At 34.9% G+C, this 12,884-nt stretch overlaps 1 protein-coding gene across 3 annotated transcripts in view; it reads left to right on the top strand.

The window, feature by feature from the left end:
* DENND6A (DENN domain containing 6A) overlaps positions 1-12,884 on the top strand; it is a 33,365-nt gene that overhangs the window by 8,583 nt on the left and 11,898 nt on the right. For all 3 annotated transcript variants that reach the window (XM_068694946.1, XM_068694947.1, XM_068694944.1), the window contains 10 exons: positions 2,055-2,093; positions 2,187-2,229; positions 5,781-5,893; positions 6,843-6,923; positions 7,285-7,390; positions 8,440-8,519; positions 9,950-10,012; positions 10,683-10,738; positions 11,069-11,191; positions 11,366-11,461. In XM_068694946.1, coding sequence (XP_068551047.1) covers positions 2,055-2,093; positions 2,187-2,229; positions 5,781-5,893; positions 6,843-6,923; positions 7,285-7,390; positions 8,440-8,519; positions 9,950-10,012; positions 10,683-10,738; positions 11,069-11,191; positions 11,366-11,461 — 800 coding nt within the window. The remainder of the gene's footprint in view (positions 1-2,054; positions 2,094-2,186; positions 2,230-5,780; positions 5,894-6,842; positions 6,924-7,284; positions 7,391-8,439; positions 8,520-9,949; positions 10,013-10,682; positions 10,739-11,068; positions 11,192-11,365; positions 11,462-12,884) is intronic.

Raw genomic sequence — 12,884 nt, forward strand, 5'->3', positions numbered from 1 at the left:
TAAGTAGGTGTAATATTACATTTCCTCCAATTATCACACTTTGCAAGTTACTTTTTTTGAAGGAACTTTTTAAGTTTCACTTATAAGAACATGCACTTAAAAATATAATACAGTTGGAGTTTGTGACACTGCGTCTGCTGTAACACTGGAATCCATTTTTCAGAAAATGAGTCTTTTAGTCTTATTATTTTCTTTCTTGCCCAGCAAGTTAATTTATTAATTCAGGCAGGAAAGAAAAATGTGTGTAAAGGACATGTAGATTATAAAGGGAAATGTTTGGAAACAAGGGATTGCTGGTCTCCCATAATTCTGCTTCTTTGTGTCCACTTTGCGCTCTCTTTCTGTCACTGCATGTGTTCTTTTGATAGGAAGCTTCAACACCTTCTCGCATAGCAGTAGCTCACGTGAATGGTGTTCATGTTCTTTTCTATTTGGACTTCTTTAGTAAGGTCATTCAAAATATTGGGAAAAGTTTTAAAACTTCACCTGTGCTGTGCTTGCATTCATTATCACAGCATCATTCTGACATGGCCGTGCAGGTCAGAAAGGCTGAGGAGATGTGACAGAATGGAGGTCAAAGTTGCAACTGTTTTTAATATTTCATTCATTTCGTTAATTTCACTTCAACATTTCATAACTTCTGGGAAGACAGTGGTTAGTGAGCAAAAGGAATATGAATTCAAGTCAGGTGTGTAGTCCTAGTTACCTGACTAGATGCAGATCGCTTCAGCATTGTTCAGTTGCTGAGTTCTGATCAAGTGTATTACTTCTGCTAAGTTCCTTACATCATCACCTTAGTACAAAAGAATGTAAAGAGGTTAAGAAACACGAAGATAGGAAGTGCAATTTAGTACATGCAGTATGCAGTGTTCCACCTATGTGAAACATAGGTGGAACAAGCTACGTGTATACTAAAAGCTACATGTAGCTTTTAGTTATAATGTGTTGTATGTCTGGAAGTCACTGGATAGGAGACAGAGGAAAAAATAAATGAAGTGGGGATTTAATGGCAAGTCTGCTTATATGGAGACCTGCCAATGGATGTATCTGTTGCTTTCTATAGAGTAAGATGACATTATCAGCAGATACATTTACTTAACATTTTGTAGAAAACAAGATGAAATGAGATAACTGAATATGGTCATCTTGTGTTAATGGTGTAGTAGTATGAAAGGACTCTACACTGTGTTACTGTTCTTGCATTGAACCTCTGTTCTTACAGAGGTTCTCATCTGTAGAAGCCATGAAACATTATTTTTGAATTTATGTTGGATTTTGTTTTGCTTACAGGCTAGCCACCCATTTTAGTAGTTTTTGTTTTTTCAGTACCTTTTAGTTGAAGTTCAAGCATCTCATTATTTTTTTCCTTTATGTTCTGCTCTTACTTACTTGCATAATCATGAATTTTGTACATCCAGTTCCTTTTTTTTTGTAAATGACATTTCCATGTCTTACATTGTTTTGTGTTGTTTTTGATTTATACATTGTAAACAATACAAAATGTATATATTTTTCGTTCTGTCAGTTCAAGTGATTTTTTGAGTTTATTAATTGAGCTTTCGCAGTTGTCAGCTCTCATTAGGGCAGCAGTGTTCATCCTTCACCAGTTAGTATTAATCTATATTGATACTGCAATTGAATTTTGATTATTCCTACCTAACTAACCCCAGTGCAACAGGTTTTAGACAACAAAATGTTACTGACTTTCTTTGGAATAATTTGCTGCCTCTTCTAGGTACAAGTTAAATATCAAGGCTAGCTCTTCCTTAAGACCAGTTGTGTCAAAACGTCAAGTACTATGAATTTTTGAGTGTACCCATATGGTCTCCAACTGTCACCCAGAACACCATGTAAAGATGTTTATCTGTACTCTCCAAGATCATTAGCCTAAAAGCATTTGAGAAATAAGAACAGACACATAGTGTTACTAACTTAACACTGAAAATAGCCAAAGCTTGCAAGTATTTTAGGGTTGTATTGTAAAAATATTTGGGAAACTTCTTGCTTATATCCAGTTTATTTTCAAATAAAATTACTCTTTTTTTTTTCTGTAGGTAATATATCCTCCACATTCAAAACTCACAGATAAAGAGGTAAGTCTTGGTTGCTGTGTAAGTATATCATCTGTTTTTAGTTTAGTAATTTCAGGAAATATAACTGCTCTCTTCCTTTTTCTTCCTCCTTAGAAAACCAGTATTTGCTATCTGTCTTTTCCAGATTCCAACTCAGGTAAGTGCTTCTTTTACTCTGTATTCATCTGTTGCTACATTAAAAAAGAATTTAACAGTAAATATCCGTGGTTTTAGATTAAATTCTTCATGTGCAAATCTTAATATCACAGTCTAATATAACTTAATATAACTGTCTGTATTGCAGTAAGGTCTGAGAACTCTTTATTTAGTGTAAGTGAAATACTGGGAATGTGAGTATGTAACAGCTTCCAGGTGACATGCATGCAGAGGTTTTAAAGTTCTTTGCCAGTAAAGAATGAATATTTAATATCTCCTTTAAACAAAGTAAAAATGCTGTTGTTGAAGAGAAGAGTGTAGGCACAGAGTTCAGAAACTCATGGAAGGGATTTGGGACCCTCTTCTTGTAAAGGAGTAAATGTATGTTTTCTAAATTCTTAACGGTGACATGGACTTTTAAATTCAAGAGAGAGAACAGTCCTGAAGGAAAAACTTGCGTTATCTTAAATTTTCTTCTCTGTTCTTTGCTTTTGTTGCTGTGTGGTCCTGCTTGCTGAATTCTTCATTCATCTAAACTTTTCCTGTTCTGCTGCCAAAGAGGAATTAGAGGCATGTGGCTGATGACTTAGACCACCTGCAGAAAGAGATGGCAAAAGTACAGACGCTTCTTTTCACATTCTTTTCTTTACAAAAATCAAAGCTTGTAGTAGCAGATTTGTCCCGATACTGTTCTTACTCTGGTTGTTCTGCAGCATAACTCTGATATCAAGTGATGCAGATCTATGCTTTTAATACATATGAGAGAGCTTTGGCGTACATCATTTAAAAAAAAAAAAAGTCTTAGCTATTTTTCCTCTGTCTTAATGTCATTAAACTTAAGATATTTTCACTGTTCTTGATATCCTATGTATAAATAGAGGAAAAGTGTCTTTCTATTATTGAAAGAGAAAATGAGTTAATTGTCTTCTTACTCTCATTGTTAATGGTTATAAATTTGTCCAACCTTTGAAAGGTGTTAAAGGTACAAAATAATGCATTAGGAACAAAGGCTGATTTTTTTTTTTCCAAGTAAGTGCTAGTGAAATTATGTTAGGCAGAATAGGTGTATGTAAAGAGGGTTTCCTTTCAGCAGGAAAAAAAAAACACCTTTCTTCTCTTTATGACGTGACTATCTGCAGGTTCTTGATTGTTCTGGATTTTTGGTAGGCTGAAGTTTCAAACGGTATAGAGGGGTTACCTGCATAAAACCTGCGTTTAAAAATTAGCTGGAAGTATGTGCTATCCTTTCTGATTTATTTTTGATTGTAGGATGTAACATAATTAGCTTTGTGTAATACAGCAGTAGAGGAAGTTACTAGCTTGTAGGTAAATTTGAGGTCAGTCTTTCCTAGGTTTTCATGGCTTAAAAAGGCATAAAGGGCCTGGGAGGGGTTATTTGGTTTGGGTATTTATTTGTGTGGAGAACTTGACAGATCACTTCATCTTTTTGCTTTTGTATCTATGAATAGAAGTCATCCTAAGACTCTTAGTGACCATGAATTTAGGAAAAAAAAAAAAGATTTAATCAGGTGCTAGGTCATAACACTTGTGTTTTTATGTGAAGTTATGTGATTCTGTTATTTTTAAAACAGTATATTTGATTCTTCTGCATGGGTAGTAAAGAAAAGAACAGTCATTTACCATTCTTTTTGAATTCTATGTACATAAAGAACTTCTTAAATATCATTCACAATATGATGAATTCTCCAGGATGTTAATGATAAAGGGTAATTTGTTTTTATGTCCTCTGTGGTAGTTTTTTTTATAATAGCTGGTTTTGCTCATAATGAAGGGAACTAACTGAAAACATGGAGTAACATCGTAGTGCTTTGTTATTGGCATATACAGTATTTTTATTGTGATGATTAGGTCCATGTTTTAAGCACTTGTTTCAGCTACCTGTTTGAATTGGCTGGCATCTGGAGTACAGTGTTGTGGTGTTTTTGGCTTTGTCTTGGTGCATTGTGGTTTCCCACTGCAGCTTCAAGGGATTCTGAGCCTCAAGCCTGGATGCTCTGACCGTGCCATTATTAATCCATGCTGCCAGTTGCACAAGCACATGAATTTGGCTGAGGATTTGGGCTACCTGTGGTTGCTGTAGCAGTAAGCATGTGGCTGATGGAGAAATAATAAAAAAAAAATAATAAAAATGAAATTGAGCTTGTTAGTCTGAAGCAGAGTTAGCTGGAGCGTGGAGCTTTGCCGCACTGTTCAGTCAATTAGCACTGGTTAGTATAAGGACAGCAGTTAAGAATCCAGATTATCAGTGGTCACTTCCTGATTTTTCTTTTCCTGTAGAGCTTGACAAATGTTGTCTAACAGCTGTAAGAGCAAAACTCTAATGAAGAAGTTACACTTGCTTCCCCATGCTGAATGTCCTTTACCATCTGGAAACATGCTGCAATAACAATAGCTATAGGTTCAGCAATAGATCTTTTTTATAGTCACTTACATGAAGGTTTCCGTTGTTAGAGTAAAAATAGTCTGCTTACCACGGCTTGGCAATGCTTGAGAGGTTGTTTTTCAATTTATTGTTTTCATGTTAATAACACTGCATTCCAAAGGGGCAATTTTTCTAACAGGTTTGCCGCAATGCGCAATGTGCTTGCGTGTTCTTAAGATTCTAGCCAAACAGCAGTCTGCTCTGCTTATCTAGCTTCTACTTGAACATCAGGTATTTTTTTGGAGCGTCCTCTGTTTCAAATGCAATGTTTTTAACGGCAAGAACATAGTCACGAGGGCATCAGTGCTACAAGTTCTGATACTATAGTTCTCATGTTCTCCCTGGAGATGTCTTTCTTTGATGTCTGGTATGAAGTTGGCCAAAATTTATTTTCAGACTGCAAATAGTCAACATACTTAATAAGATTTTCCTTTCAGAAATTTATTTCAATAGAAATAAAGGGAAACTACTCTTTTTGGGTTATTATGGGACAGTCTGTTTTTGTCCTTTCCTGGAATTCTGATGTGACTTTGTGTTAGTAGCAAATATTTGTGTTTAAATAAATGTATTATTCTGAACACACTGTCAAAACATAAATATGTCTGAATTTCACTCAGTTTTGTTCAGTTTTGTTCATTTTGCAACCCTTACTAATAGTAGTCCTGGGCTTGCTCTTACAGTGCAACTCTATTAACTTGGCCCAGCTTGGTATCAAAAAAAGGCTAAATACTGTCATTGAACAGAGAAAAGAAATTTGGTCAAGATGAGAAGTGTACAGCCAGACCAATAAAATAAGGTAATAACAGAAGGAGGACAGCTGTTAGTGGAGCTCTTCAGGGACATTATGGTCTTAAGTCTTTACAGCTAATAAACTCACTGTGAGGTAGAATGACTTTACTTTCCCTTGTTGAAGAAAAGATATTTATTGCTGCCACAGGTACCAAATCATTCACCCCAAATTTATATATTTATAAATACATGTGAATGGGCATATTAGCAGTGCAAAATAATTGAACCAGACCTATTTTACCTCTTTCTGTGGACAAGTCCTAATATTTAAGCAAATCCAAAATACTGTCATTTGTTGTTTATTTCTTCCCCCTGTGTAGGTTGTCTTGGGGATACGCAGTTTTGTTTTAGATTTCGACGGTCTCCTGGAAGGAAAGTTTCATTGTGTTGTTTTCTGGACCAATTGGATAGAGATCTACCAGTTTACTTAAAGGTTGGAAATTAAAAATAATAGTAATGATGTTAATTTCTTCTGGATAATGTTAATTAATAGGTCTTAACACTTAGATTAATGCTTGAAAAACAAAAACTGAACTAGATGTCCTGAAAGATAAAGCTGAGCAGATTTTTTTTTTTCAGTATGTCATTATCATAATAAGTAACTAATAATGCATTTTGGACTGCAAAATGTCAAACTGATGACCAGAGCTATTTTGTTACTGACTGGAAACGTGGATATCAGATTGCAGGAACCCTTACCTAATAGGGAATCTGAAGTACTTTATAATGTTAACAAACAAGACAAAAACAAGCAAAACCCCACAAAGTTGAGAGGTCTCTCTCTATTTCCTCCCTTCACGTTCTTGAAGATGGAGGAGTTATCTAAAAGAGGTAGTGACCAAAAAGTCATTCTTGGTATTTTAACTATGCTAGTGGGAGTTTGACTCTCAGATTCAAATTGAATCTGTTTATGCGGCAAACAGTTGAATTCCTGCATGTATGAAGCTGATGTTTTACTGTTGAAATGTGAGAGCATGCTTCCTTAATATTCCAAGCATATTTTATAACACTTATACGTTAAAAGACTAGTATTTATCTTCTCAAGTTGGGATTTCTTCAAATTTTTTAACTGCTAAAATATTTTTAGTGCATCTTTGTGAAATTTGAGTGTTGATTTCTCAGGGAATTAATTCTATTTTTGCTTTCGTGGTATTTCAAGAGAATGTAGATATGAAAATAGTAAAGCCAGAAAGCACAACTATTTCCACACACTGGTGCTTTCTCTTTGAAGTAATTGAAAATATTTTAATGCAGAGTACTCTTTTTGTATCTAATCAACTTAGGAGCTTGCAGGTAAATAAACTTCTAAAATACATATAGAATCCTTCCAAAAGACAGACATTCTCAGGTTGATATATTTAATTATTTTGGTTCTTTTGCAGAAAGATCCAGCATATTACTATGGCTATGTATATTTCAGACAAGTTCGAGACAAATCATTAAAAAGAGGCTATTTCCAGAAGGTAATTTCAATTATCCTAGGAAAATACAAATGTCAAAGTTAATTATTTTTCAGTGACCTTAGAGAAGCAGGAAGAATATCTTGCTCTCTTAACTAAATTCTTTGGTGATTTGTAGTAAACTGATTTAATTTTACGTCAGCTTTATGTTCCAGCAGCACTGTTTGGAAGAAAACTATTTTATGTTAAAACAAAAAGTTGGGAAATTTGGGGAGTTCTTTCTCAATGGCCTGTGGTAAAATGTGTGGTTAGCTTGTATGTGTGTGGGAAAAGTCACACTTGGTGTTCTCTGAGGATAATCAGTAGAACTGCAATACAAGTGATTAACTTGAAGTTGTGTTTTTGTTTTGCAACTCTATTCCAGTCGCTGGTCCTCATCAGCAAGCTGCCGTATGTCCATCTCTTTCGCACTGTGCTTAAGCAAATAGCACCAGAATATTTTGAAAAAAGTGAAGCTTTCCTGGAAGCAGGTAGTGCTACTATTATATAGTTCTGGAAGTGCTCCTACAATATCACATACCTGTTTTGGAAAAAATAACAAACTGTCACAGTTGAGTTTGTGCATTTGTGTTTTTGCAGGGTAGAGGGCTAAAACTTCAGCAAACTGGCTTGATTTCTGTCTAGATCATTGAACAGAACTAATCTGGTTTGGGATCCTTTGTGGGAGAGTTGATCCCCACTGAAAAATATTTAAGATTTTGTCATAAATTTCAGAACTAGCTGTTCAGTACAGGCAGCCAATGGCAACCTTTAATGTGTACTCTTGACAAATCGAGTCCTTTTAGGCATTCTGACAACTTTTGTTAAGCAACTGTACAAATGTCATCTTGCATTGGCAGAGGGGGCTGTTTTAACAAAGTACAAGAAGCAGCAAGGCAGCACTGATAACAGGTGCATCAACCTGTCCCATACAAAATCTGAGTCTATGTACTTGCACTGAGCAGCGATTTATGGAAACTGTTCTTGCTAAAAGAATTACCTGTATATAAGCAGACTTTTGACAGGTTGTATTATGAACAAAAGAAGTTCTAAAACAAAATTACTACTAGAATTAGTAATGATACTTGCAATTGTTTACAACAAAATGCTGGAAAACTTTGTAGGCAAACTTTTAATATCTCTTAGGACTTTTTTTCCCTTAATTACTTGTGTCTCTGTTCTACAGTAGCTGATTTGTTTAAATGTTTATGTAATGTTTAGTTTTTTAATAATGTACTTTCATGCTTTCTCATAATATTTCTTCAATGAATTACAAATCTGTTATAAAAATGGAAGACAAGATAATACTATTTTCTTGAAATGAAAGACTTTGTAGTTCTGATGGAATAGTATATTAAGAAAGTCAACATAGCTGTAAAACTTCCTTAGAGTATGGAGTGAAGAAAAGATAATACTGTGGGGTATTAGCACTAACTTAAAAATTCAGTTTGCACAAAGGTGACTACAATACCGTGAGTTAATGCATATCCATACTAGCTGTATGTGTGTGTGTTATGCTTTATACTTTTTTTCCTTTAAGTCTGTAGTGATGTTGATCGCTGGCCACCACCAATTCCAGGGGAGATACTACATTTGCCTATCATGGGTATTATAATGAAGGTAAGTATTCCAGCACCTCTTTTCTCTGTGGGTGTTTTCCTCTCCATTTGCTGAGCATGTACTCACTGTATTCTGCCTTATTTTCAGTGTCTCATACTTTCATACTTCATCCAGAACAAGAATAGACTTATATTCCACTCTGAGTAAAAGCTGAGGAGGTCTTCATTAGGTTCCTTGATTGAGGGGGTCATTTTTTATTTTTTCTGGTGCGTAGGTTAACATTTGCTTTTTGTGGATATTAAAAAGAGATATTTCAAGACAACTATTAATTGCAGTCTCTATATTAACCTTCTGGAATATGCAGGAGGCTTTAATGCTAATTATATTTGTCAGATATTAAGTAACACTTGAAAATACTGGTAATTAAATTCCAGTCAACCAAATTAAATGTATTGATGGAAAACGTTCTTGTTATTGAAGTTTTACAAACAAAAATCTGTTTTGGCCCATGCACCAGAAATTAATTTCTTGGCCTGTTGATAATTCTCAATGAAACTGAAATATGTCTGAATAAATCTATTAAGGAAGTTGGATCTAGTGCGTGGAGAACTGGAGAACTGTAGGTGGCCAAGAATTGTGCCTCTGGGAGCCACAGTATCTTTATCTGAAATGCAATTAAATGGAGTTGATGGATCCAGAGGTTACAGGCAGAAGTACATTCTTAGCTGATAGTTTCAAGCTTATGGCCAGACACATTTGCCTTACCTGGGAGAGAAAGGAGAAGTTTCTGAAGCTATTTTGTAGGCACAAATCTAATATGGAAGTGTTCTGGACTGCATGATAATGGAATGTCACATATGCATGTCTTGTTTGCGTATTGGGTATTGTCCCCATATTTTGGTTTGTTTGTTTTTTACACTGCTAGGGCAGTGAGCTTAATAGTTGTGTATAAATTACATGTATTTGTGCACACCAGCTTTCAGTATGATTTGAATTTGTAATACTACAAGACTGACAGATGTGGACTGCGAGGACAGAAAAAGATATTTGTTATTCACTGTATTTGGGTTTTGTGCTATACCCACAAAGGAGTCTGATGTTTTGGCAGTTTGTGTTGTTTTCCCCCCCCCCCCCCCCCCCCCCCCTTCTAGCAAACCCAATAACCTTGTTTTAGATTGTTCTCTTGAGCATTTGAATGCTTCTGGTTGGTTTGAATTTATTGTAAGAATTTATTGTAAGTATAATTTTCATATTCTAATATTCAAATTGTAATATAGTGCTACATAGCATTGCATATCAATTCCTGTAATTGATTGAAATTCCTGTAATAATTGTCTGTAGTCTTAAGCTACATATTCATTGTTATGTGAATATTCTGGAGAGTAAGTTAAGCACAGTACTGTTTAAATGTCGCAATTTATCTGTAAGTGATTATTTTAGGTCAATGCCAGATTTGATTCAAGGAGAAATTATTTGTCTTTCTTTCTTAGCTGCGGATTCCAACATATCGTGACAAGCCTGGAACAACCCAAATAGTACAGAACATGCACCAGGTAGAGATTAGATACAGCTGTTGTGTATAACCATAAGACAAAGCTAAATAGTTGCCTTCATTCTTTCTCTTTAAACTTGTTCATAAAAGAGTGATAGCAAATCCTTACATATTTTGATAATAATGAAATCCAGTCTTTGAAATTTTGAATAAAAGAGTCTAGTGTTGGATTCTTCATATAAAAGTATTTTAATCCTGTTACCCTGGGCACGTCAGGAGATGACACGAGTTGTCCTGCTGCTGGAAAAGGACGGTTGGCTAACAAAGTTACTTAACTTAAGCATCCTTTTAAAGAGTGAAACTATACAAAACTATTTTTTGGAGGACAAAAATCACATCAAAAATCTTGTCCCATAGAAGCTGGTTATAAAATAAATCTGTCCTTGCCTTCATATGCAGCACAGCTCTTGTTTGAAACAGCTTTAGCGTTTTTTATAATTTTCAGTCTGACAGTCGCATAAGGGGGTGGGTGGGTGAGTGTGTGTATGCTAGGAAAATCTTGCTTTTATCATAAAAAAAAAAAAAAAGTTACTTGGGGAGACAATGCACTACAACCTCAGTAGTACAGTAGTGGTACATAAGGTATATAGCATCTACTATATATAAACCCTTAAGGCAAAGTGTTTTAATACCTGTGATGACTAAAAAGCTAGTATTGTGATGTCTTTTAGGCAAATGCTCAGATCTCTATGGCCTTACCCACTGTTCATGAAGTAGACCTTTTCAGGTAGGAATTTGGACTGATTTGTTCCTAACTGTGAATTTCCCACAAGTCAAAGTTTGAGGGTTCCATAACACGTAGTTAACAGGTCACAAGCTATTGTTTACCAGTATTATTTTTAATACTCTTTTTCCATAAAACTGTCTAAAAAAGAATTCAGACAACATGAAATTGCAATAAATAAGCAAGTTCATTAAATGTTCCCTTTTACAATAATATTTTATATTTTTCAAATGACTCAAATTCTCCTGGAAACCTTTTTTATACAGTTAATAACCAGATACGCATTCCTTCTGGTTATGTTAAATGTATTAAAATCTCTCAATCTGTTTTTAGGTGTTTCTGTCCAGTGTTCTTTCACATCCAGATGCTTTGGGAACTAGTACTGCTAGGAGAACCACTTGTCGTGATGGCACCATCACCATCAGAATCTTCAGAAACCGTGTTGGCACTTGTGAGGTAAATGCAATGGAGCTGCCAAACTGATGAATAAGTGGGCCATTGTTGCTTGCAGCTGATTGCAATTGGAGTTATCTGAATATAACAAAGCCTTACAAATTTTAGATTAGCTTTTTCTTTCATTAAATTTTTATTGTATACATACAACAAACTTCTACTCTTTCTACCTTGCAGTTGTATTTCACCATTAAAGTACTGCAGTGATTTCAGGCCGTACTTTACCATACACGACAGTGAATTCAAAGAATATACAACTCGCACACAAGCCCCGTAAGTAAACCAAACTTTGCTGTGAAGGTGTTGCTTAAAGTCACTTGTAAGCATAAACCTGTGTTAAGATACTACTCAACTATTCTGATTTTAAGATTTATCTTATGGAATACAATAATGAGACATTTTAAATTGTCACTGCAGTTAGGATAAAGAAGTTACTCAACAATGCCATAATTTGAGCTTCATAGGACTCTTGTGCACAGCATAAATAGAAGTGGAAATCTGAAAGCAAGATTAAGTTCGGCTTTTCAGTAACACTTTGCCTATGCAATGTCAGCTCTGGAATAGCTCCTTTGGAAATTGTTTTATACTAATTTTAAGCAATAATTGAACACACATCTAGAATTCAACATCTGTACGTCTGTTTTGCAAAGTTAATTCATTTGGTGTCCTAGGTGAGACTGTCCTTTCAAAAGCATCTCTTCACTAAATTTGCTAGAAGAACATTGCAAATACTTCAGAAGTTAAGATCCTTTTCTAAGAGCATGAGTCTCAAATCCTGTACAAAACAGTTTTTTAAAACTGCTCTAAGGACGTCTGCTTCTTTTTAAAAAAAGATTAATATATTCTGCTTTTATTTTAAGAGCATACACCTACGGTATTTCTTATGCTATTTAAATGCAGCTTGATTTGGTAAATGGAGTATGTGTGTTAGATTCACTTACGTTTTCTAAACAATTTTTTCTAGTTCCTCAACAGGCAGTGGCAGTTGTGTTGGGTTTTTAATTTGTTTGTTTTTTACTGTGTTTTTCCTCTCAAAAAAGTATTGCCAGTGGAAAAACATCTAAACATAGGCATTGTGCTTCCAGTTGTATTCCAGGGGCGTGGTTATACAGTATGTAATTTAATTTCTAAAAATAATTTCAAGAAGAATTTAACTAAACTTTAGTCACCCACGTTTTACTCATCTGTAGCAAAATATAAAGGTTGTTCAGTACCTTAGAATTTCTCTGGCTTTCTTACAGAAAAATGGCAAGGCTAGAAATAGGTGTTTAAAGCAGTGGCTCTAAGAAGGGGAAGAATGCAGATGATGCAGATTCTGTGTATTTTTATTCTCTTTAGGGAGAGGGGAGCAAGGAGTGTTTTTTTTTCTCTTTGTTTTGACTTACGCTTTTTCAAATGTTACTTTAGTGATACAAAATCAGAATTGGTTCTATTAAGTATGCTTCTAAAAGAGACCAAGTAGCTTACCACAAAATCTTGCTATTGTGTTATACGTAGCAATAAAACAACATTCCTCATGATTTTCTACCAATTTACCTTAACCCAGAGAAACTTCTCTGTGTGAAGGAAAGCCTTACTTTAAACCTTGCTGTTTTCCTCCAGCTAGTAAAAGAATGTCAGTTTGTGTACATTGGTACAAATCAACTATGTGTGAAAGCTGCTTTTTAGTTCCCACACAACAGGCATGAAATAATTG

This window comes from Anas acuta, chromosome 11 (genome assembly GCF_963932015.1).
Source record: "Anas acuta chromosome 11, bAnaAcu1.1, whole genome shotgun sequence".
Lineage (NCBI taxonomy): Eukaryota > Metazoa > Chordata > Aves > Anseriformes > Anatidae > Anas > Anas acuta.